Here is a 27,150-nt window from a genome sequence, read left to right on the forward strand (position 1 = left end):
TGCAGGGCTCGGTCATGTGATAGAGGACTTAGGATCTTTATGCAAGAACTTTACAAAAAGAGGACCATGTAGTGATAGTGGTTGGGGCAGGAAGCAGTTTAGACAGGGATGGGGCATATGACATAGGTGGCGATCTGGACAAGATAGCTTCCCTGACTCATGGCACCAACGTATACATTGTTGAGCTGTTCCGGTGTCATTATTAACCACATTTTGATGGAGCTGGGGGGCAAATCAATGTGGGGTTAGGGATGGCTCTGACGGCAGCCAACTTTGCTCACGTTTCTCTGGTGCCCATCGGGACTATCAACATATGGGATTTCACTAGGCATGGCCTACACCTAAACAGGACTGGGAAGGGAAGATTGGTACAGCTGTTTCATGAAAGTATAGTGGGTGGATCTCAGGGCACACATGGCCAAATACCTGTTGTCATGGGTAGGAAAAGTACGTCTTTTTTAGGATAAATCCAGACAACAAAGGGTATCTTCAGCAGCTTAAAAAATACTGAAACAATCATTCACAAGACAGATTTTAACACTCCAAATATCACACATACCAGATGTCACAAAGAAATACAAACCATTGGAGAGAGCAATATGGGACATTTCACAGGCTTAACAATCCTACATCAAAACATGTAATCAATAAAAAATAAAATATAACTATTAGAAGTTGAGCTCCAATCTTTGAACTGCGCAGTAGTTTGTGTTACTGAGCACTGGTGTAGAGACACAGAAATCCGACATGTAGTACTATCACTGTATGAAAGGGCAAACTCTTACTGCAGAACTGCTTCAAGGAGTTGAGAATCATGCATTTATATCAGAAAAGGAACACAGTTCAAATCAAGACATGACCTCAGTACAGTAAGTGAAGACATACACTTTGAAATATTAGATTAACAGGGCTTGATATCACCAAGAAATTAATCATTTTGTGTGTGTATAGATCTCCCAGTGGTAGTGTGGACACTCTTCAATAAATTAACAAAAGTTCTAGATAAAGTCTCAAGTACAAAAATCAACATAATTCTGTGTGGGGACATCAACGTCAACACTAATAGCATAAATGAATCAAGCAACACCCTCATAAATATCCTTCCAAGTTTTGATATGTCCCTATTGGTCAATAGTGCAACAAGGGTTACTACAATGACTGCACCAATAATTGACCATGTGGCCACAAATATGAGCAGGGAAAAATGTGATGTAGCAGTAAAAGATCTCAGACTATCAGACCATCTCTATCAAATAACAACAGTAAAATCGAGGTTCAAATCATTCCCTACACTACAAGCCTACAAATGACATCTATCAGAAATCAAAATAAAAGATTTTTCAAAAGAACTAGCAAAACAAAGCTGGGATGAAGTGTATTAGATTAGATTTACTTTCATTTCAATTGATCCGTAGTGAGGAGGTCCTCCAGGATGTGGAACATGTCAGAAAAACAACAATACATGACAAGTATTTACAACTAAAACAAATAAGCTAATGTACCATTCCACAGGTCCCAAGTGGAATGATCGTCATTTTACAAATACTAATGCACTGAATTTAAAATAAAAAAGTTTTTTATTTATTTATAAGGTAATACAACTATTCTAATACTTATTTACAATGAACACATTACTGCACTGAAATGGTGCAGAAGTTAGATTATACTAGCGCGCGCGCACACACACACACACACACACACACACACACACACACACACACACAAATTTTCAATGAACGCATTACTGCACTGAAATTGTGCAGAAGTTATGTTGTACTTATATACAAATCAGTTGGTTTTACTAAGAAATTCATCAATGGAGTAGAAGGAGTTGGCCACCAATAAATCCTTTAGGCTTCTCTTAAACTGAATTTCATTGGTTGTTAAGCTTTTTATGGCTGCTGGCAAGTTATTGAAAATGTGTGTTCCTGAATAATGCACACCTTTTTGTACAAGGCTAAGTGACTTTAAATCCTTGTGAAGGAAACCAATGTGAATATGAAATTCTCTAAATTCTCCACATTATTTAAATTGAACTCTGAAAAGGCATTTCCAGAAGTATGCATGTCTGTAACAACATCTCACAAAAACAGATGGATAATAGGAGGTATTAAGAAGTCCTCCCAAACTCTTAAACACCTCAGTTCCATGAAAAAGAGTCGCAATGATCCAGAATTCTTAAATTTCTATCATAGATACAAAAAGATCTATAGGAAGGTGTTGATTGCTGTAAAATAGTCATTTAATGACAAAATAATATATAATGCAGAGAATAACAGCAAAGCAGTCTGGGATGTTATAAAAAAGGAAACGGGGAGACGCAAATAAATGCAGGATAACATACTGCTAACGGAAGGGTATAAGGTAATAAATGACCCACAACACTTAGCAAACTATGTAAAAGAGCATTTTTCAAGTATTGCAGACAAGTTGCAGCAAAAATTTCCCAAAACAAATATAACACCTATAAATAATGTAGCACTAAATACAATGATGTTACTTCCAACCACAGAGAATGAAGACAATAAAACTAGTCAAAAACTAAAAAATAAAAAGTCAGTAGGCTTAGATGAAGTACCAATGTCTGTACTGAAACAATGCATAGAGATTATACAAGGCCCCTTAACAAATATAATAAATGAATCCTTTATACCAGCGACATTTCCAGAGCGGTTAAAACAGGCAAGAGTTTTACCTTTGCTTAAGAAAGGTAAGCAGAAGACATAGAAAAGTACCGGCCCATTTCCCTGCTGTCACCATTCTCCATTAATAGAAGCAATTATGAATGACAAATTAATGAGTTACCTGAATAAATACAATCTTTTAAGCAAATCACAGTTTGGTTTATGAAGTGGTAAAACTAAGGAGCCAGCCATTGTAAAATTCAACAAAGTTGTATTTGATGATCTTGACAAAGATGTGTGTGTCACGGGCATATTTTTGGATCTTTCTAAGGCCTCTGATACAGTCAACCACAAGATTCTATTAAATATATTAGAAGTAATTGGAATAGAGGGCTAGCTAATGATTGGTTTCGATCATACCTAGCAGATAGGGTACAAAGAGTAGAGATAACACATACTTCAAACAGATCTAAAATACAGTAAAACACTTGTCAGAACCAAAATACATTAATATAGGGGTTCCGCAAGGTAGCTTATTAGGACCAATACTATTCCTGATATACATCAATGACTTTCCCAGTAGTGTTACTAATGGTGAAAAAATTCTCTTCGCTGATGACAGCAATACTATAGCCACTGAGAAAACACGAGAACTCCTTCCAGAGAATGTAAATGAAACTCTCAAGGAAGTTTATGATTGGTCAATAAGCAATAAAGTGACATTGAACAGAAAGGAAACTAATGCCATGAATTTCAGTTTGAAGAGGGATAAGGACAATGTTAAATTAAATCAAGATAGCACCTCTATAGACTGTGTAACAAATGCAAAATTTCTAGGAATGAATATTGATTATCAGTTGAAGTGCTGTGAACACACAAAGGTACTTGCAAACAGAATGTCATCAGCATGTTACGCCCTTAGAATCCTATCATCAGTGTGTAGTCTGCACAAAATATGAACACAATTTTCAAACATCAGAAAGGAGCCATAACAATAACAACATAAATAGCAGTCACACTCATTGTAAAGATCTGTTCAAAACACTGGGGATTTTAACTGATCAGTACACACCAAAAATAACATTGGTAATTGCTGCACAAACAGCTCTGTCCATGACCATGGAACAAGAGCTAGCCCCAACTTACATTTCCCAAGAAAATATAAACATAAAACTCAAAACAGCATTTCCCACCAAGGAATAAAACTGTACAATAAATTACCAAAAGAGATTAAAGAAACTGCAAAAATGCACTTATTTAAAAAGGCAGCTAGAAAGTACCTCTTATGCAATACATTTTATACATTGAAGGATTACTTCAATAAAACAGAGTAGGGGTTGCTTTAAAAAAAAAAAAGTTATACAAATGAATAATAATAATGATTATAAAACATCCAACATTCTATACAACACCTTCACACACTGTTTTTTTTCCTTCTTTTTTTCTTTTCTAGAAAAACTTACCCCAAGCTATGCATAGCACAATACTAACACCTCTTCCTCTTTCCAAACCCAAAAACCCAACATCTCACTAATTATAGACGGATGCTGACTTAGTTTTTCACAATAGCAAATGGGAAGTTGCGATACAGAAAATGGACCAGAGATCACAAGTGTGTGTGTGTGTGTGTGTGTGTGTGTGTGTGTGTGTGGTGACTGATAGTGAGATACAAACAAACAGTGTGGCATTACATTCTTTAATATGTTATTTGTAAAGGAAAGTATAGTATACCAGGAGTAAATCCAATGATTGTATACGAATTAGCTTATTTTAAATTGATCTAAGCTTTAAAATACTTTGACATGTCTTATATCCTTGTAGAAACAGATCTACAGATGAATAAAGCTGCTGCTGCTGCTGCTGCTAGTACTACTGCTACTACCACCACCACACTGATGACCTTGCTGCTGAGTGCCCTACACACATCACCATCTAATGTTGCCCTGGATAGGCCAAGAATGTACACGACATCTGAAAGGTAACACGCAGTTCTAGAATGAAGATGAAGAAGATGAAAAAGAAGAGAAGAAGAAAAAATTTTAAATATAAGTAAATATATTTATCACATCATACAGCTAGTAAAAGTTACAGAATAAAACTATTACTATTACTAGAAGTTAGTTGCTAAAGCATCTTTCAAAATTCACTGCACTTCAGGATAAAAGTGTAGCTCAAGCAACACCAGATACTCGGAATTACAACTGCTTTTGGGGAAAAGTAGTGAGGGTGAGAGATGTTAACTACAAAGACAGGGGGAGTCTCATGGAGAATGTCAATGACTTAGAAGGATAGTAAATTTGACAATGAAACCTTTGCAATTAATTCACATGGAAATAAATGTATTGTTGCTCCAAAAGTGGTAGACAAAATTAATATACACACAAAGTGATATTCTTCATTGAATCTAAGCAGTTAGTGCCCAAAACTGATGGAAAATATCTTATTAACAATATAAATGAGTTATGTGAAAATTATCCCAACAGCCTATTAGGCTAGCCCAAAAGCCGAAAATTATCTTACAAGAAAATTACCTAGCACTATCACTGTTACCACCTAAATTCACATTGTTGATAAATATGATACCTCATCGTTCTTACAGCGTGTTTACATTCATTCAATAATTTCCCATACTATGGGACAAAAAAAGTAAACACTGCTACAAATATGTTGATTGAACTTTAAACATATTAGTGGTCTGGTTAATTACGTCTGACTTCATAGTAATAACATTAACAAAGAATCCACTTGCATATGTGCTTCACAGCGCTCCACTAAATACCAAGGTCATAATAATTTTATTGTCATTTGCATTTATACATTAAAAAGGATAATCACCATGAGGACATGACACAATACATGAGAGAAACAAAATAATTGTATTCATTTGTACAGATATCAATGAAACAGATCTTACTGAATATACTTTAGTCATCATCAGCATTAATGATTTACAGAAATGATGATACTGCTCGGACATAATCCCCATGTTGCTGACACCTAAAAACATCCTTGGGTTTATGTTCCGCAGTGGGAACTGGTTCACTGCTGTTCAAAAGCTAGCCAACATATGACTCAATAGTAGGGGTGCAAATGCAACCATTCACTACCAACCCCATTTGCAGATGAGCCATGTGAAAAATAGGTAGTGAACGAGCCCAAGTACAGTTGCAATTGGGGGCTCGTCCGGGATAGGACTTTCTACTCTATTCCATAGTATTTCGGAATCGGGTGTCCATCTAATGTTTAAGCTTTTGAACAGTCAGTGTGGGGGCTCTGAGACAAATTGGTGCATTAGCAGTAGCGGATTGTTTGTGCTGGACAAGATACGCGCTGCCCCTTGGTTACGCCGATATAAGGCCACCACAATTGTGAGAGAGTCATTTACACAGCCTGATGAGTCAACCACGTGTTGCCATGGGTAAAACTGCCATCCGTGCCATTTCCACATGTTGCTGCAAGTAAAACAGTTTTCCGTGCCATGTCCACATGTTGCCGCAGGAAAAAGCCATCGTCCGTGCTGTGTCCATGTGCCACTGCGGGTAAAGCAGTCGAAGCTGTATCCACGTGCTGCCAACGATCAACGCCATCGTCCGTGTCACCGACCAACATGACTACAAGCTGCCAGGGGCCCACGCAACGTTTTCTCACTCCTGATAGAGTTTGCTGCATGTCCACGCTGCCGACTACGATTCATTGCATACCTGCGCTGCAGGCGCTGACTGCAGATGTCGCATCACACAAGGATACAAAAGATAAGTACAGCCAGCAGCTACATTGTAAAATTGTGCCCTTTCATTAGCCATGGCCGATGAGATGCGTGAATCTCAAAGTGAAGGTGAATCAGTGGATGTTAGGAGTAACTCTAGTAGCCCTAGCATGTAAAAAGAAATAGGCTGAATACTAGGAAGTGACCCGAGTACATTTTTCGTAAAACTTACTAGTAAATTAGGAGAAATAGGTTCAAAAATAGGGAATATAAAAACCGCAATAGTTGGAGAAATGGATTCGAAAATAGGGAATATGGAATTGAGGCTTAGTGATAAAATAAAGACAGTGAGTGAAAAATTTGATCAGCTAGATCTCAAATTCACTCAAATTACAGATAAAGTCGAAAACACAGTTAAAATTGTTGAGGGAATTGTTGAGAGAGTTGATGAAGTTGAAAGAGGACCAACAGCCAAGGTGGAAACTGTGTAAAGTAATCTTGTGGGGCAGATTCAGGTACAGGAACAAAAATGCACATTATTTCAGAAACAAACAGAGGGATACATTGAATCCATTAAGATAGGAGTGCTGGATTGCCATAAAGGGATTACTGACAATAAGAAGGAATTAGAAGGGGAAATAAATGTCTTGAGGGAAACAGTTAATACTATGGCAGCAGAGAATGGAAATTTATTGTTCGGATATCTTATGGGGCATGGATTTTAGTCAAAACCTTTTAGTGGGGAGAATAAATACCATGCAGTTGACTTTCTAGCTGTATGTAAGAATAACTTTGTGACAGGGATGAGTGAGCACGCAAAAATTAAATATGTCAAGAGGCAGTTGGAAGGGAGAGCTCAAACATGGGCGAACCAAAATGATGATAAATTTTGTGATTTTAAAACCCTTGAAACCCTGTTCTTGAACAAATACTGGGGCCAGGCAAAGCAATTAAGATTTCAAAACGATTTTTTGAATGGACCCAGTTACAAGAGTGGATAGGAATGTATGAGAGAGTTCTGTGTTATAGAGAACTGAATAAATTAAATCATCTTGATAGGCCACTGGGTGTATTAACAGAAATATCAACACTAAAGAGAAGATTACCAGAGCATTTGCAATGGGATTTGATTCACAGTGCAGATTCAGTGGAAGAATTTCTTAATTTTGTGGATAATACGGACAGGGCATTGTGTTACTGACCTAAATACATGGAACAGAGGGAGAGTGGAAGATATCATGAAAGGGGAAACAGTATTAATTATGAGTACAGTAATAATCATAACAGGTGGAGAGAAGATAGAAGTGATCACAATAATCAGGATAGAGATTGGGGAAGCAGGCCACAAAGATATAATAGAAATTTTGTGGGGAGAAGAGAAAATTTTGATCAGATGAGGAGTGATAGAGAAGGTTTGAGAATAGGAATGTCAGATACAAATGGACAGGGTAGGCAATCAAAAAACTAATTGATGCCTCACTTAAGGTCCGCAGGGGGGCTGGTAATTATGTGAACAGGGCCAGACAAGGACATGATGGGATGAATAATAAAGTCAGCAAGGAAAATAGGGATATGTCATATGGATGCTGTCTTAGGAAATGAAAATCTGTGGGGAGGTTTTAACAATTACAGAAATACAGATAAAAGGTATAACAGAAAAAAATTGAACAAGGCTAATATCAGCAATGAACAGTGTGAGTTTAACATTGATGACATATTTAAGAGGGAAGAGAAATTACAAGCAGAGGAGGACAATATTGGTTTGTGTGCAGCAATTGAATTGAATTGAATTTTATTTGATCCTGTAAGATTACATTGTGTACAGTACATGTACATGTAATATAGGACATGTCAAAGTATAACATTCATTATCACTTACTTTTCTACACCTTTAGCTTACATTTTTACATCATTGATAATGAATAACAATATATACAAATTTAATGGCATAAGTATTCTGCAACACTGTAAAACTCTTTTTCAATGAGATAGTCTTTAAGTTTCTTTGAAAATTCATTGTGAAGTACACTACCTTGCAGGTTATAAGGCAGACTTTTTAGTAGTCTGATACCAGAGTACTGGGGTCCTTTTTCTAGCATTGCCAGTCAGTGGGGTATGCTCCGTACTTCATTCTTCCTTCTTGTATTGTGGGTGTGTACACTAGCATTTGTAATCCAGTCCTCACTACCTTTTGTGATGTACATTATTGTTTTGTATATATACAACGATGGAAAAGCTAAGATACCTAAATTCTTCAAACAGTTTCTGCACGTTTCAGAGGTCTTTCTTCTTAAAATGGTCCTAATTCATTGAAAGATCAGAGACAGAGGTAGTTTCATCAAAAGGGGAAACAGAAGTGGATATGGAACTAAGGGGCAATGATCACAGTAATAATGGATCTGATGAATGGATAGAGATGTCTATTGGAAATAGTATGGAGAATTGTGGAAAAGGTGAGGAGAGGATTATTCAGTGTGACGTAAAGGTTAATATGAGTGGTGTATTTGACAATGTGGAAAATGCTGGTAAATTACCTACTGACAATGTTACTGTGATTTTGGGTGCAGGTGATGACTATGGTAGTGATAATGAATTCAATGTGGATATGGAAATGTGTAATGATATGGAGAATGTTGCTGTAGGTTGCCCAGAAGATAAAATTGAAACCTACGTTTTCTTAAATGATCAAGATGCAAGCCTGAAAGATGTTAATTGTAGATGGTTAGGAAAGGAGGAGGCTGATTATGATTTGAGTGATTGGGTGTCCTACGCAAAATTACATAAAGCTTTGATGCCTGAAGAATGGAGTAAAATAAAATTTAAAATTGCCAGAAAATTGGAAGAATTAAGTGAAGAAGAGAATGTTGAGTTTGCTATTAAGGATCTGTTTGAAGGGTATACTAATGTATGTTTTGGAGAAAGACCTAAAGATGTTTGCATTATGCAAGAGGAAAGCAGGAGTGAAGTAGAAAGAGATTTATTACAGGAATCGGGGCTGAACAGAGTAGAAATAGAGGTGATACAGACAATAATTGATATCAATGTGGGAGGAATTACAGATATAGCATTATTAGACTCTTGCACAAGTTTATCTGCAATTTCTGAATCTTTCTGGCAGCAAATTAAAGGTTTAGGATTAACAGAATTACTAGTTACATGAGTCAAAATTAAGACAGCAACTGGGACATGTAGCAAGCCCATCAGCAGAGATGTATTACCGGAATTTAATAGGAATGAGTATCGTTTTGATATTAGTTGCTTTGTGGTGAAGGGTTTGGCATTGAATGTAATTTTGGGTATGGACTTCTTGCACAAATATGACTGTAGCATTTTTGTACAGGACAGAGTGGTAGAATTTGATGCTGGTGGAAACAGACGAAGAATTAAATTTAAAGGGGAATTAAAAGGGGGTGAGACAATGACTCATTTACAAAGGATAGATGACATAGGTGATGAAATGTTCACTGAATAGCAGATATATGACAAAGTAAATGAAATGGGACATTTAAATGAGGAACAAAAGGTGCAGCTTATAGATTTATTGTGTAAACATAAGCATGCGTTCACTGACAGACCTGGAAAAGTTGTAGATTTCAATTATGTTTTGAGGGTATCACCACATGAAGTAATAAGGGCCAAACCTTATCCTGTAGCAATAGCTGATAAAGAGGCTGTAAGGGCCGGGATACAGTTGTTGAAATGGGGCATACTGGAAATGGGGAGGAGTGAGTATTGTAATCCAATAGTAGTGGTGAAAAAGAGGGATGGTTCTATAAGAATAGTATTGGATGCAAGAAAGCTAAATAAAATAATAGTCAAGGAAAATGATCAGCCAGAGAACATGAATGAGCATAAGATATGTTAACGGCACAGACAACAATGTGGCTGATGCCTTATCAAGGTTACCTTTCATTTGAGAAGAACATCAAGGGAGGAGACGAGAAAGAACTACAGATATTGTATATGAAAGGAGTGGGTGGAGAGAAGGAAATCAAATCCATCTGTAAGGACATGAGGAGACTTCAGAATGGGGACCAAACCATGAAGTTTATCAAAACAAACTTTGGAAGTAAAGAACATGAAAAAATAGCTAAATATTATAGAATTTATAAGGGGATTTTATTTAGGCGAAGAAATTTGGACAAAGAGGAGTGGAAGGTATGTTTTCCAATCAATTACATCCACCTTAGCCATGGGCATTATGGGGCTCAGAAATGTTTGGAAATACTGCAGGACTATGTTAGTTTTAACAACATGGCCAGGAGGGTAAAGAGACAGTTGGCTTCTTGTGACAAATGCCAAAAAGTGAAGTATAATACTACTGCAGTACAAGGAGAGATGCAGAATATTGTTCCTAAAAGAAATGGTGAACTGATTGATTTGTTTGGGAGGCTGCCAACAGTATGTTCTTTTAGCTGCTGATGTATTCTCAAAGTTTGTAAAGCTGTATCCACTGAAAAAGGCCACTAGCCAGGATATAATTAACAAGCTAGAAAAAGATTACTTTGTGAATGTGATAAAACCAGAGAATGTTCTGTCTGATAATGGAGCACAATTTGTATCTAGTGTGTGGGGGAAGTTTATGCAAAGATCTGGGATAAAGCATATAAGGATTTCAGTGTATCACCCTGTGGGAAACCTGGCTGAGAGGTATATGAGGGAGCTGGGCAGGCTATGTAGGACATATTGTAGTAAAAAGCATAGCAATTGGGCATAATATATAACTGTGTTTGAGGATCTTATGAACACAGTGAAGAGTTGTGAGACAGGATTCTCACCATATGAGCTCATGAAAGATATCAAGCCAGACAATCTAATAGCAGAACACATAGATTTTCCTCCATCTCAAGGCTTGGCAACTCAAGAGAAGATGCAGATGGCCAGACAGCAAATGTTAAAGAAAGGACATGAGACACACAGGAGGCATGGAGAAAGGTAAAGACAACAAAGTTCAAGGTGGGAGATAAGGTGCTGGTGAGGAACAAGAAAAAATCCAGTGACATTGATGGTGAAATCAAAAAGTTATTTGAATTATACCATGGACCCTTTGAGATAACTGGTTGTCCACATCCTAATGCATATAGATTGGTATATCCAGTGTCCAAAAAGCTATTTGGACTGAGAAATGTAACGGAGTTGAAAAAATATGTGGCGAAAGAATAAAGGGTAAGGAAGTGAGAGATTCCCATGTACACTATTGTCTAGTGTGTTAATAATATAAAAAAAAAATTAAAAAAAGAGGATTATTTTTGTTACTGTGTATGTTGCAATGCCATTGTTTGGTGGTCAACAAACTTCATTATACTGTATGTATTTGCATTAAGTGAACCTGTTGACCAATGGATTTGCACAACTGGTGTGGGTGTGATAGAAGCCTTGTTGAAAAAGTCATACGGGAACTGAAACCTACTGTATATATATTGTTTGTTCAAAAATAGTTGAGATTTTATTAAAATTTCTAATGTATCTGTGGCACCTGGAGTTGATACTGGTGCGTGGGGGCAGGATTGTCGCTGGGACAGTCACGTAGGGCACTCACTAAATATTCAAATTGTAGAGGCATATGGGAAATAATTAACTTGCTTATTATAAGATGTTAATGAGGGAAGTGAGGGAAAGAACACAAATGGCTAAGTGGATGCATGTAAAAGTTTTATGACCTTAGTGAGTTTGTTTGCCATTTATGACTGAAACTAGTTATCCATGAAAATGGCAGAAAAGAATGGGTTTCAAGATATTGCAAACTATTATGTGAAAATTGATACAGGAATTCATGAAAAAAAATTTTTGAGCTTGTTTACGTACAGTGATACAGCTGTATGGGTACTTAAAAATATAAGAATCTTCATCTGGGAATAAATAAATTCTCTTGGTGCGGGGGGAGGGGGGGGGGGGGTAGCAATATGTTGCAGCTCCTGATTTGGGAACATTTGAGGAATGAAATAGAATATATTTAACTATGGCATGTTTGTATTTGATTTGTGTGCATGTTTGTCATTTGTATGAACCTTAATAAGAGCTGATCAGTGAACACAGGATGTTCCAGGGAGGGATTGGATAGCCGGACTCCTTGGAAATGTGAGTCTGCATGTCTAGGGAAGATTTATGAGGATTTGATTAAATTTTGATAGGATGGGTTGGCTAACGAGAGGAAGCACAGTACTGCTGGCTGACAAGTTTGGAAAGCCTGCGTTCCAATGCATAAAGCTGTAAACACAAGGATCTGGTTACAACAACCTCGTGCAACTACAGAAACAAGTGCGAAAATGTTAATGTGCAGTGAGTGTGCAACCTACATATAGACTAACATGGGCATTTATATAATATAAATTTCTTTGCATTTTGCCAGCCCAATCAGACTCAATACGAGACTATCTAATTGTATATTTAGGTTGGATACATTTTCGGATAATGTTTGTATGTTTTCTGATGACAGTATTCACACTGATTAACTCACCACTATAACACTGTTCTACATGTTTTGGTGCCATTATAGTTATAATTAAAATGTTTTTATATATAAAGTAATATGGGTTGGCTCTGTTTGGTGCTACTTCATGTTGCCATTACTAAGGTAATGTCTCCATGAAGTGGGGGTATGTAAGGTAACGGGATAATATGGAGCTCTTTCAAGTAGTTCGTAATTTAAATTTAAAGCACAGCAGCAGAGATAATATGTTGGGTAAAATAGACCGGAAAATACTTGTTTTGTGTTTTGATGGGCGTTGTAGTTCCATTGCATAGTTTTTTGGTTTTCTTTTAATTGCAACAAATTATAAAATTGTGATGATAAGTGTGTAAAATTATATAATGTATTTAGATTTAAGTATTTAAATCTTATAAAAATTGTAAACGAATTGTGGCCATGTTTAGGGATTATTTTGACTAATGTAGTGTCACGTGACCCGACTCAGGACTGTGGATATGAGCGGAAAAATCGGGTCTTTTGTCGTTGTCCGTTGTGGTGGCAAGTTGGGAGTGGCAAAGTGCCGCAAGTGTAAGCATGGACGCCAGTGTATGTGAAGGAACAACGAGAAAGTGTGTAGGTGTGAGATAAACAGTGTACGAATTGCACCGATTAATTTTTATTCAGATCGGATTTATTTGTAAACTTAAAAATGCGTGGCCACAAAGTTAAAGAGTTTCTTTTGAATAAATAAGTTTCAATCTGAACGTGTATAGTTCAATTCACTGCTGTTCAAAAGCTAGCCAATATATGACTCAATAGTTGGGGTGCAAATGCAACCATTCACAACCAACCCCCTTTGCAGATGAGCCACGTGAAAAATAGGAAGTGAGCGAGCCCGAGTACAGTTGCAAACAACATTTGACAGTCCTCACAATCCATATGTAGCATTTGGCTTCTCTTGAAGTTGCTTTGTACAGCTTAACTATATAAACAAGTCTTTGTCAATTAAACAATGCTTTCGCATTTGTCTTTGGACAGCAGCAGACACCCTCCTGATCAAATTCAGCTAAATGGATTTTGACTGATGAAGGTTCTGTCTTGTTGCTGTCTTTTGTAGTCTTTGTTAAACACTTCTGACCTATGTGAGTATCTTGCTCTGCAACAGGGACAGTTGCATGGGAGGAGGGGGAGGGGGGAGAGCAGTTGTTCCTAGAGAGAATTCAATTAGTTTACGAATATGGAAAAGACCTGTAACCACAGATGTTGGATTTTTATAGCCTGAAATACTTATTATCACTAAAAAGATACAAAACACACATGAAGTAAAGTGTAAAATATAGCAGAGTAACGAAAAACTTTATGAGGTGGTTAGAACTGAAACTACAAAAACATAATTCATTTAAAATCACTTTCTTTTCAAGGAATTTCATTCTTTGAAGATGTATGTAAATCACAGTATAATCCTCGAGTTATTGCAGTGTATGACAGTAAACGTGCAGAAGCTCTCTAAAGTGAGGGAACGTCTGTTGATATACAGCACACACTTGCAGTTAGAAAATCTTTTTCACAAATGTACATTATGTTTAGCAGAATATCAATAAATACAAAATATTGATGTTTTCGTTTCAAGAGCTATATCTGGTACAAATTAACAAACATCAGTGGATCAACGATAATAGCAAGCTGATGAACCATCAATTTTTTTTTCGACATGTACTAATAAACTCTTCAGTAAAATTGTTGCATTTTTCTAGAGGCAGATGCATTGTTCATCCTTGCCAACATTAAAAGAATGAACTGTTGTCGTAAATAAACACAAACATGTAAAAAATTAAGTAAAATGTTAAAAATGGCACAATCCTTGAAAAATTAGATATAATGTGTTACCTATATGATAAGAAATGCAAAAATTAAATTTACATTTCTGTGACCAGAATTTTCAGATTTTTAGTACTTGTAAACAATGGATACCTCATAAAGAAAGAAATATTATGTCAATAAACTCCGGGCCTTAGTAATAAGCTACAATAAAATGAAATGAAGGCGCCAATTGACCAAGTGACAAAACAAGTAAATATGTATACATCCTATATCTACATCTACATCCTTACTCCACAAGCCACCATGGGTGAATGGTGGATGGTATCTCATATAACCATTCATCATTCTATTTCCTGTTACACTCGCAAATGGAGCGATGGAAAAATGACTATCTATATGTTTCTGTAGGAGCCCTAATTTCTCTTATCTAGTCCTCATGCAATGTACGTTGGCAGCACTAGATTCATTCCACAGCTAGTCGCAAATGTCATTTCTCTAAATTTTCTCAGTAGTGTTTCAGAGAAAGAATGTCATCCCTGGGAAGAACAATGTGGGACCAACTACAGATGGCAGTACTTTTGCCAATCTGGTTTACCAGTTCACTTGCTCCTTCATGTACACTACTCCGTGCTCTGGACTCACTGGTCGTACTCTGTGTCCTATACTCTTCCGTGCGGCGCCTGGGGTCACAACATAAAATGAAAGTGTCCTGGTGTTCATTCCATTCTTCTTTATCCGTTGTATTGCTTGGCGTCAGCTTGGCATTGACTTACATTTTCTGCACCTGGCCCAATCACTGTTTTCTATATATGTCATATGGTATTTCCTTTTTGTTTTCTCATGTGTACTTGGGCGTGTAAAAATAATTATTAGCTTCAGTCTATTGTTTCTTCTCATTCAGTGTCACACCCGATGATGGGAATATAATAACCCACTACCGATCATTGTTTAAGCACTAGGTGAGGGGGTGAGCAGGCGACACACACACACACACACACACACACACACACACACACACACACACACACACACACAGGAGGGAGGGAGGGAGGGAGGGGGGGAGAGAGAGAGAGAGAGAGAGAGAGAGAGAGAGAGAGAGAGAGAGAGAGAGAGAGAGAGAGAGACTCTCCATTTTAATTCTGAGTTGCAGAAGTTCCTCCGACAGGATTATACAGGGGGGGGGGGGGGGGGGGGATGATTTCCTAAAATTAAGATTTTATGGCACCCTGACAAAAATTATATTTTCAAGACCAGCACAGATGGCATAAAGTTAACATTTCAATTGGACTGTCATTATATTCATGGATGGTTTAGTCTAAAACAGATCAAGGTGCACTTTGTAAGTTGTGTGTGCTGCTCTGACCACATCTAATGTGTGGGTTACATAAATCCGTAAAAATACATGACTGACTTAAAAGATGGAGTTGAAAAGCCACATAATTTTGTTAGCATTATAACAAACCAAAGTAAGAGAGTTGAAGAACTAGCCAATGAGTCTTCAAAATTAGTACTACCTAACTGCGTTACATTGTAATCAGTTTTTTCTTGCATATTTTTTTATGCATTACACTACTTGCCTTTAAGACGAAAAACAAATTCAAATTCTGTTTTTGATGTTTTATTGCAGTTTAGTCAGGTGACGACACACTGATGAAACATTTTGAAAGTGCCTCTAAAAATGCCACCTACATTTCTTTACAAACTCAAAATATTTATATTCTGAAACAAACTGTAGTTTTATGTTATGCACTATTCTGCAAGTTTTGCATGAGAGAGAGCAGGATGTAGTTTCCACACAATCGATTTGAAAATTGATGCTGAAGCTTATGGTAGTTGTTCAAATATGCAAAGTAAGGGAAATGTTATCCACACAAAAATTTTAATAGGAAAATCATTAATTCCGAGAACAAGGCTGAGGATGGTACCAATCAAAAATAAAAGGTGGGAAAACTTAGAATCTGGGAATGTGAAAACATGTTTCACTATAATTATATTGTTGGATTGTTTATGTTTATAACATTGATCAGGTACAGTAGAAACCAAAAGGAGAAAATGATGAGCAGATGACAATGCCCTCAAAATTTTTAAATCACATGTATGGGAACAATGATCTGCACCCATTGGCACAAAGGCCTGCTCCATGTGCTGATTTTTCTCTTGTGACACTAACATAAAAGAACCTATGACATGTATCACACAAATCATTTATAAGTACATGGAAGGATAGGTTAAATTCTGTATTCAATATGTTTCAATAATAAGATTCCTTTTCAAAGGTAATGCCATGGTTTTTGCAAGTTTTCACATACATCAGGTGCTTTTTTCAGAGATTTAACTCGTGTAGCAAGTACCCTGTCTCCGAATACTTCCTAGTATAATGTGAAAGGAGTTTTGCAGTGCTTTTGATGTGAGATTCAATTTTTCTTTGACAAAATCTGACGTACCTACTGCTTGTTTATGTTTTCCTCTTTTATCTTCAGAAATTACGTTGTGCTCATTCCTTTTTAACAGAATCTGGCATATGAATGACTTAGTCACATCAAACATTGCAAGAAAGGAGGACTGACAAATCTGAACATGTTGACCATCTTTATTTTAGAAGCAAGTATTTGTAAATTTTCTTCTAAATGAGTCTGTGAAAGGTCTTTCACTTTGCTTATAATGTGAACTGACACATAGCAGCTGGATGTCTTGTATCACCTAAATTCCAAAATTCTTCATGTATTTTCAGTCTTTCAGCATCAGTGAAATTAAAGCTCCATCAAGCATTTTGAGCCATCTTTTGATTTAACTAGCCATCCACGGATGCATTTGTCTTGTGGAGAATAGTATGTTTTCTCCTATTGCTATCCAGTTTTTCCACTATTTGTTTTTCCACTTCTCAGGTTGGACTACTGGCATTCACCTCATTCCTTGCCTCGAAAGTTTCATTTACTAACAGCTCTCAACTATTATTCCCAGTTTTCGTACTATCCATATCTAAAATTTCCATCTGATTGTTCCCTTCCTCCATGATTACATTTAACTGCCACCAGCAGTGATTTGTTCCTCAATATTTGGCAGATGTGCAATATTTAAAGATTTCTGAAGAAAGGGCAAAGGGTGGTCTGATAATAAAGTTAAAACTATAAATTACAAAGGGAATGTAATGCAGAGGCACAAGATTTATAAATTAAATACATGACCTTAAATTTATGACATAAGGATTAATTACAGCTCAAACTTCCCTCCATTTTGATAGTTTTTTGGAGAAAGGAATATTCTACCTGCACATTCTACTTGTCCATATTAGCCCCTTCCATACTATTGCATAATACTGAGGAAGACAATACTGAGGAGAAGACCAGAAAATTGTGTTGGTTCTTATTTAGGTATAAATAATTGTTATGCTTTTAGTGCAGAACTATTGCTTTGCTTTAATGTTCCATGAGCTGTACATACTATAATTGTCATCACTATCATTATTTGTTGCTAGCTGATAATTAGGATTCTTTAAGGAATTATAAGATGATAAACCCAAAAATAAATTACTACAAATATGAATCACTGGAAGCGTAGAACAATTTGTCAGCCATATTTCCCTGCAATGTAATAACTGAGTTACGCAGAAGTAAATGCCTTTAACTCAGATGATGATGTTTGGTTTGTGGGGTGCTCAACTGTGCAATGCCATTAACTCAGAATTATAATGTCCAATGCACTTAAATATCTATATTTAAGCTATTAATTCTATAATGGAATATTTGCTGTGAATAATGAAACATAACTTAATAACCGACAGCATATTACGGTAGGTAATTGAACTTGAATTCTCTTGCAGCGTCTGGTATCAGGTACCATGGAGGTTGAATGCCCACCAGAGGAGATGGGCTTAGATGGCCGTTAGGGAGCACTGTGGCCGCACAGTGCTGTGCTCACCAGCAAGAGTGCCACCATCTCGCCCCATGAGTACAGGGGCCAATAGCATTCTAAATGCCTGCTATATATGCGCCGCCCAGTGTACAGGTGGTCAGATCAGTGCTCGCTCTTGATATTGTCGGATCTACCTTTGCTGTTCTAGGACTGCTTGATAACTACTTTGCTTGTCACTCAGTTACTCTCTTTGGCATGTCTTGTGTTTGTCTCTCCGCTGCCCTTAGCACTTCATGTCACTGTTGTGGCGAAGTTCTTTGGGTAGTGCCTCGTTGTAATCTAGGTCATTTGTCCTTGTCTTTGTCTGCTGTCTTGCCCAATGGAACAAAAGAAGTTTGTGACACTTCTTTCTACTTTGTGCATATCCGATTAATGAACTGTATTGCTAAAGTAAAATCTCTCTCTCATTTCAGATTTGATCAAAATAAAGGGATTCATGGAAAAAAAGAAAGAAAGACAGAAAGAAAAAATCTCAAGCTGTAAAAATTTATGCAGACGATGACGTCAACATAAAACGATGCATCTTTTATTTGCACCCGTGTGTTTTTATATACTCTCCATTTACACTAAAAACCTGTACAATGATTTCCAATATCTCCTCTTTAAAGTTATCGCTTTCTCACTTACCATATCTGTAGCAGTGCATGTAAAAAAATTATAAGAAGTCAGGAAAGCACTTCCGGTTCTCAGGTAAATATGACTTATTACACTCAGGACATTTACTTGACAAGTTAGAAATATTTGAGAGTAATTGCTGCTGCCTGGTAGATGGAAAATTATTCCATTTAATAATCACAAATAAAAATATATTAGTGTTTACATTATGATCCTCATCAGTAGCGATCAAAGCCATCCTTCCTCTCTCTGTTGGAAATTTTTGAAGTTTTTCATGATGTTATAAACTTAGTCATGCTACAGCTCTTCAGCAAATTCTTTTTCTAAGAAAATGCTGATAGAAATGTCAGTGATGATTAAAAAGATAAGGAGTCGATTCTGAACAGCACTACTAAAAACACACTAATAATATTTGAAATGTTTTCAACATTGTAATCTATGACATGCAGCTGAATACTGTGGCCTAGCTTTGTACATTCATCGAAAGTCTATGTCATATATTTAACTGAAATACACATGAAGTCTGTTCAAAAAAATTCAGGAACTTTGTCCACAATTTTTTTCTATGCTTACTTTTTACTTGTTGTGCATGGTCTCCTTTGAAATACTCTCCTCGACAATTGATACACCGCCCCCAACGCAGTTTCCACTTCCAGAAGCAGTCCTGGTACGCCTCTTGCTGGATCGCGCAAAGCCCTGTCTACAAATTCTCTTTTATCTCATCTATTGTTGCAAATCTTCATCCTTTCAATGGGTTTTCAACTTTGGAAAAAAAAAAAGTTCGCAGGGGCCAAATCTGGAGTGTACGGAGGACGAGGCAGCACAGTCATTTTGTTTTTTGTGCAACAGTCACGCACCAACAGGGACGAATGTGTGGGTGTGTTATTGTGATACAAGAGCCATGAGTTGTTTCGCCACATTTCAGGCCATTTCCTTCTCACATTTTCTCACAGGCATCACAACACGTCCTGATAGTACCATTAATTAACAGTTTGTCCTCGTGGCATGAATTCATGACAAACTAATCCTTCAAAATCAAAGAACACTATCAGCATGGCTCTGACATTTGACCTGACCTGATGAGTTTTCTTTGGTTTAGAGAACCTTTCCCGACCCATTGTGAAGACTGCACCTTGATCTCAACATCATAACTGTAGACCCACGTCTCATCACCAGTTATGATTCTATTAAAGGAACATCTCATTCTCATTTGTGTGATCCAAAAGCTCTTCACAGGTTGCAAGGTGAACGTCTTTCTGGTCCTGACTCATGAGTCATGGGAAAAACTTGGTGGTAACACGATGCATTCCAAGATGCTGTGTCAGGATTTCATGACTTGATCCAGCTGAAATGTTACTTTCTTCTGCAATCTCTCAGGCAGTTAGTATTCAACTGGCACACACAATTTGTCGATGTTCCTAACATGAGTGTCATCGGCAGACGTCGAAGGGCGTCCTGAATGAGGGTAATTTTTAACTTCCGCCCAAACATTTTTAAATCGTGTGAACCAATACTAGCACCAACTAGGGCTTAAGCTCTCATCACCATAGGCTTCCTTCATCATCTGGCGAGTTTCTGTAATGCTTTTCTTGAGTTTCACACACAATTTAATGCAGGCGCATTGCTCCTCTAACTCTGCCATCTCGAAATTTGCGAACTGTGACACAATGTTCTATTCAATACAGCAGTGAACAATACCTAACAGACAAACAACAATGAAACTTACAGCAGTTACACAGCAGTGTGCAGGGAAGCCAACCACCATTCCGATCCAACACACCATTGGCGCAAAATTATGAATATTCCAAAATTTTTTGAACAGACATCATATGTATGTGGGGAGGGGTATAAGGTGACCTTTCTACATACGGAGTGACCTTTCGAAAATATGACAATCCAGAGAATATAATTCAGCGAAAACGGGCAAAAGTTTTTCAGTCAGCACAGATTTGGTCATACAAAAATATAATAGAAAGAGGAACAAATTTCGGTAAATTTAAAACTGTAAACATTATTTTAGTTAACCATCCAGATCACTAACTAGGAAATAATTAACCATAAGAAAGAAAAATTGGGAGTGATTAAACACTTACCGTCTTGAAACACTTGATGAAAAGAACTCCTGCACATTGAAAGTGATATCCGAGCATGACTTTGGTGCATTTGATGCAGTTGAGGTGGACCGCGAGTGTCCTGAAAATAATTATTTGATTTAAAATAGAAAAAATATTCTTTCTGTGTTAGCTAATGGTTTTTTCCATAATTCATGTAAAAGTTATGATATTTATAAGCAAGACATATGAAAAATGTCATTGGTCGGAACTGACATCCACATGCAGATGCCTAAAGTGGCATGGACAAAATTCACATCCAAGGAAAAGTGTTTCTCATTTGCTCGACTTCATTTTCCAAGTAGCACAGCTTAGGCAAGTCTAGGGAATGTGCAGTATTTCCAAAGCTACTATCGTCTTGCGCTTGGTTCACAAGTAACTTTTTGTGTATTATGTGACCAACGTACTTCATTTAGACGAAGAAGCCCCACGAAATCTTTATAATGTGACCATTCATATGTATGAGTTAATTAGTTATATCTTCTTCCAACATGTAATTTGTGAGGTACAGAAAAATAGTAATAGATCTATAAAGAATGGATTGAGTGAAAAAAGGTGCAGAGCTTTTTGTCTCCTTTCAATATTATCTGTATGTTGTCTGATTTTCAGTACACTTTTTGATAGGTCAGCATTTATACCAACGTACAAACATAGTGAACTCAATTTTTATGAAGCTCTTATGATTCCAAATAACTACAAAATATGGAACGGAAATCACAAAAATAAAACTAATTGAAAGTGGGGACTACGAATAATTACTTGACTTTATCTTCCAATATAGCAGAAAATGTAGTGTGTAAGTAGTGCTAAAACAAATTGTAAGGTTATTTTTGCGAACTAAAGTGATAAATCTCTAACTAGAAGGGTTAGTATACTATCAGTTAAATGGTAGAGGAAATTAACGACAGAAGATTCATGTAACTATGAGACAATAAAATGCAAAGAAATATGAAGTGTGTCACAAGCACAAAGGAAAAATAGGAACAAATAAACAACTAAATATTTCAAAAAACACAGAACTAACTAGAAAGTGAAATACACAACACCTGACAAAAAACATTAAGCACCCACAAGACATGGACTGATGTCAATAGAACTTCGTACCCATGCACACCATAGGCAGGTATGTAAATGATTGAAGTTGCAGTTCTCTGTGGCACATACAATGGCTACCACAGTGCATTAGGATTGTTTGCATTAAGGATTGTTACCAGGCAGGTACCATATATAAGAGGCATAAACAGTGTCAAGACGACATGTGATCACTGTGAAGGACATGGAGATGTCGCATACTTATCTGGGACAAGGGCATTGGGATGTGACAGTGGTCCGATGTTGCGACTGTGTGGAAATGTGAGAGCAGAGTACCTCAAGGAAGGATTGCCAATGTATTCGAAATATCTTATGAAACTTTATTGAAAATTTACTGTGCAATTTCTAGAAACAATCAACTTATTCAATATCATTGTTTACAGCCAAAATCATCACATCTCATATGCAAGGTGTTTTTCAGAAATCAGTGAAATTATAAAGTTGTTTGTCTGGCTATATGGCATGCTGACTAAGTCGTTTTTAAATGTTAGACTTAGATGTCTCAGTCTTGTGTAATTTCTTAAATTTGTTGTTATCACAATAGACCATTAAAACTGCTTGTTTTATGTTGTTTGTAAATCACATTTAATGGTGTGTGTGTGTGTGTGTGTGTGTGTGTGTGTGTGTGTGTGTGTGCGCGCGCGCGCTTTACTGTAGTTCATCTAAACTTTTTGTTCCAAATTCAAATTGCATATAAAATATGCAGTTTTCGATCATCACTTACACTGCCAGACAAAAAGAGTGGAGAACCCACAAGGAGAGGAATAGCAAAATGAAACTTAATGGGAGAGATGTTGTATGATGCTATTCCAGTGATTACAAAATCAAGTCAAATTCATTAAGAACTTAGAAGTATGAGCCCACATATCAGTACAAGGTTGTACCCCCTTTGGCCTGGGTGCATGCAATAATTCAGTTGGGAAGAGAGACATTAAGGTGCTGCATCCTCTCCACAGGAAAACTGGCCCACAACTGTCATAACTGGTCTTTGGTATCTTGGATATTGGCACTGGCGCAGAGTTTACATCCAAGCTAGTCACACACATATGTTTTATTGGGAACAGATCTGGGGATCTTGCTGGTCACAGGAGTACCTGAATATCATGCAGACATGCCGTTTTGCCAACAGGGTTCCCTCAATCACTACCATTTTGTGACCTGAAATCATACCCAATGGTTTCACACATCATAATGACAGAATAACACCACTGTGTAGAGTGGATTAGGCCAACAGGGTTAAAGGGCAAAACTAAAACGTCATCAGTCCCTCAATCCCATCTATATGTGTCAAGCCGGGAAGGGTCCTCAGAGAGAAAGGATGCAGAAATCAAGTCCTGATGAACCTGATTGTAATCATGGATCAATAACACCAAGAGACAGAAGCAACCAGACTCCAGAGAGTGGCAAGAGGGTGAAGGTGGCTGAGTTGCTCCACCCACAAAACAGCGGGAGGCTCCTCTGACATGTAACATTATGGGAGATGCACCCTCTGCATCCGAGCAGTGTTTCATCACCCTACATTACCACAAGAAAACTAGCAACAAGGACAAGTTGACAAAATGTATGGAAAAGAGAACAATGACGACGACACAGTAAATCAATGACACACGAAAAAGAATAAGAAGAATTAAAAATGTGGGAAGTCGGGAACCAGGCCAAACCACTGAGCAAGAGCAGCCAAGGGCCCGCTGGGTCGGAGCAAGCAATGGGGCAACTCTCCAATCCCTCAAGCAGCCAAAGAGGCCACTCTGCCATACCTCACAGAGAGGAGTAGAAACCACCATCACATGTAAAACTTAAAACCAGATTGGCTACTTTGACATTGTACGCCAGCACCAGAAGCAGTGTGTCAGCAAGGCTTGACCATAAAGGGCCAAAATTGGGGTAGTCCAGTAGGATATCGGCCACAGTCAGATGGGCATCACGTCAACAGTGGGGTGAATCCTCATTTCATACGGTGTGCCCATGGACCAGTTAAGTGTGACCAATACAAAGTCAACAGTGAAGCACAAAGAAAAGATTGCAAAACATTTGTGGTCCCCTTTATTACTCGCAATCTGGTCAGAGAAAACAAGGGTACATCAATCCATGTTCCAAGTTTCCAACAATTTGCAGTGTAGAGTCGACCAACGTTCCAGTTCTAGTAACCCCCCACCCAAATATTCAAAATTGGCAACCTGGCAGCTAACTTGCCCAACTGGTCAGCATGTTCATTCCCTGGGATCCAGAAAAAGACATCTGACATCCAACTTGATGGAGGTCAGAAAAGAGATCCTGGATACACACGACAAATGGGTGTTGAGGGTAGCACTGGCTGGATGTCTGAAGACTACTCAGGGAGTCACTGCTGATTAAGAATGTCTCGCTAGTGCAAGAACGAATGTGACGGAGAGCTTAAACAATGGACACCAATTCGCAATGAATTTATTTTACTATTTTTATTTACACATCATGTTCCTTAGGACCAAATTGAGGAGCAATTCTCCAAGGGCATGGAACATGTCAGTACATGCAATTACAATATAAAAGTAATAACAGATAAAACTAAATGTTCATGAGCCCAAAACAAGTCTGTCCATAAGTTTAAGTAAACGCAATCAACAATACAATGAGAATCAGCTTAATTTTTCACAGAACTCCTCGACAGAACAGAAGTGACCCATGAGGAAACTCTTCAGTTTCAATTTAAAAGTGGGTGGATTACTGCTAAGTTTTCTGAATTCAAGTGGTAGCTTATTGAAAATGGATGCAGCCGTATACTGCACACCATTTTGCACAAGAGTTAAGGAAGTCCAATCCAAATGCAGGTTTGATTTCTGCTGAGTATTAACAGAGTGAAAGCTGCTTATTCTTGGGAATGAGCTAATATTGTCAACAAGAAATGACAGTAAGGAATATATATATTGAGAGGCCAGTGTCAAAATATGCAGACTCATGAACAGGAGTCGACAAGATGTTCATGAACTTACACCACTTATTGCCCGAACCGCCCGTTTCTGAGCCAAAAATATCCTTTTAGAATGGGAAGAGTTACCCCAAAATACAATACCATACGACAATAAGCAAATGAAAGTACGCAAAGTAGACTAATTTTCGTGTCGGACAATCACTCACTTCTGACACCATTCGAATAGTAAAAATGGCAGTATTAAGTCTTCGAACAAGATCCTGAATGTGGGATTTCCATGACAGCTTACTATCTATCTGAACACCTAGAAATTTGAACTGTTCAGTTTCACTAATCATATGCCCATTCTGTGAAATTAAAACGTCAGGTTTTGTTGAATTGTGTGTTAGAAACTGTAAAAATTGAGTCTTACTGTTAGTTAACGTTAGTTTATTTTCTACAATCCATGAACTGAGATCACGTACTGCACTATTTGAAACCGAGCCAATGTTGCACACAACATCCTTTACTACCAAGCTAGTGTCATCAGCAAACAGAAATATTTTAGAGTTACCCGCAATACTAGGGCCATATCATTTATATAAATAAGAAATAGGAGCGGCCCCAACACTGATCCCCCCCCCCCCCCAATTGACAGTACCCCACTCAGATCCCACATCGCAGCCCTTATCAACATTGTGAATAATGACCTTTTGCTGCCTGTTGCTAAAGTAAGAGGTGAACCAATTATGAGCTACTACTCGTATTCCATAATGGTCCAACTTCTGGAGCAATATTTTGTGATCAATACAATCAAATGCCTTAGTTAAATCAAAAAATATGCCAAGCGTTCGAAACCTTTTGTTTAGCCCATCCAGTACCTCACAGAGAAGAGACAATATAGCATTTTCAGTTGTTAAACGACTTCTAAAACGAACTGTACATTTGATAGCAAATCGTGTGATATAAAATGATCAATTATCCCTACATACACAGCCTTTTCAATAACTTTTGCAAACACTGATGGCATAGAAATAGTACTAAAATTATCTACAGAGTGCATTCCATAAGTAATGCGACCAATTTTTTTCTGGTGCAACGGTACACCACAACATGTTGTAACTGGCTGGGCTAAGTGGGGGGTGGGGGGTGGGGGGGTTGGGAGGGGTGGGGGGTTGGGGTTGGTGTTAGCTTCAAAACGCTCTTTGTCTCATTCAGCTACGAGCTGCCGGAGAGTCAGGACGTGCGTTTCCGTCAATCACGTTTTGAGTTTATGTAACACGGCACAATCGATCATTCTGTAGAGCAACGGTACGCTATCAAATTTTGCATTAAACTTGGGAAGTCCGCCACCAAAACGTTTCCATTACTTCAGCATGCCTTTGGGACTGATTGCTTGTCCAAATCACAAGTTTTCTGATGGCACAAGTTGTTCATGGAGGGCCGAGAGGAGATCACCGACAAACCTCGCAGTGAACAGCCATCAACCGCACGAGTCTATGTAAATGTGACGCGTGTGCGCGATTGTTTGAACTCTGACAGACGGCTGAGACTTTACTTGATAGCACAAACTCTAAACATGTCAAAAACAACCGTTTTCCGCATTGTGAACGAAGATTTGAACATGAGAAAGGTGTGTGCCAAACTCATCCCAAAAGTGTTGAATGACGAACAGAAGCACATGCGAGTGTTTCGGTGCCAAAAAATGTTGGAAATATGTGAAAATGATCCTCATTTTTTAAACTCAGTTATCACTGGTGATGAGTCGTGGATTTTTGAGTACGACCCTGAGTCAAAAAGGCAGAGTTCAGAGTGGCACACCCCATCGTCGCCCCGTCCGAAGAAAGCACGCATGAGCAAGTCCAGGATCAAAACCATGCTCATGATGTTCTTTGACGTCAGAGGCATTGTCCACCACGAATTCATACCTACCAGGACTACAGTGAACTCAGTTTTCTACTTGGAAGTGCTCA

General features: G+C 37.7%; 1 protein-coding gene across 2 annotated transcripts in view; it reads right to left on the bottom strand.

Moving 5' to 3' along the window:
* LOC126249557 (uncharacterized) overlaps positions 1–27,150 on the bottom strand; it is a 250,615-nt gene that overhangs the window by 41,640 nt on the left and 181,825 nt on the right. For both annotated transcript variants that reach the window (XM_049951221.1, XM_049951220.1), the window contains exon 9: positions 21,181–21,280. In XM_049951221.1, coding sequence (XP_049807178.1) covers positions 21,181–21,280 — 100 coding nt within the window. The remainder of the gene's footprint in view (positions 1–21,180; positions 21,281–27,150) is intronic.

This window comes from Schistocerca nitens, chromosome 3, assembly GCF_023898315.1.
Source record: "Schistocerca nitens isolate TAMUIC-IGC-003100 chromosome 3, iqSchNite1.1, whole genome shotgun sequence".
In the NCBI taxonomy this organism is placed as follows: domain Eukaryota; kingdom Metazoa; phylum Arthropoda; class Insecta; order Orthoptera; family Acrididae; genus Schistocerca; species Schistocerca nitens.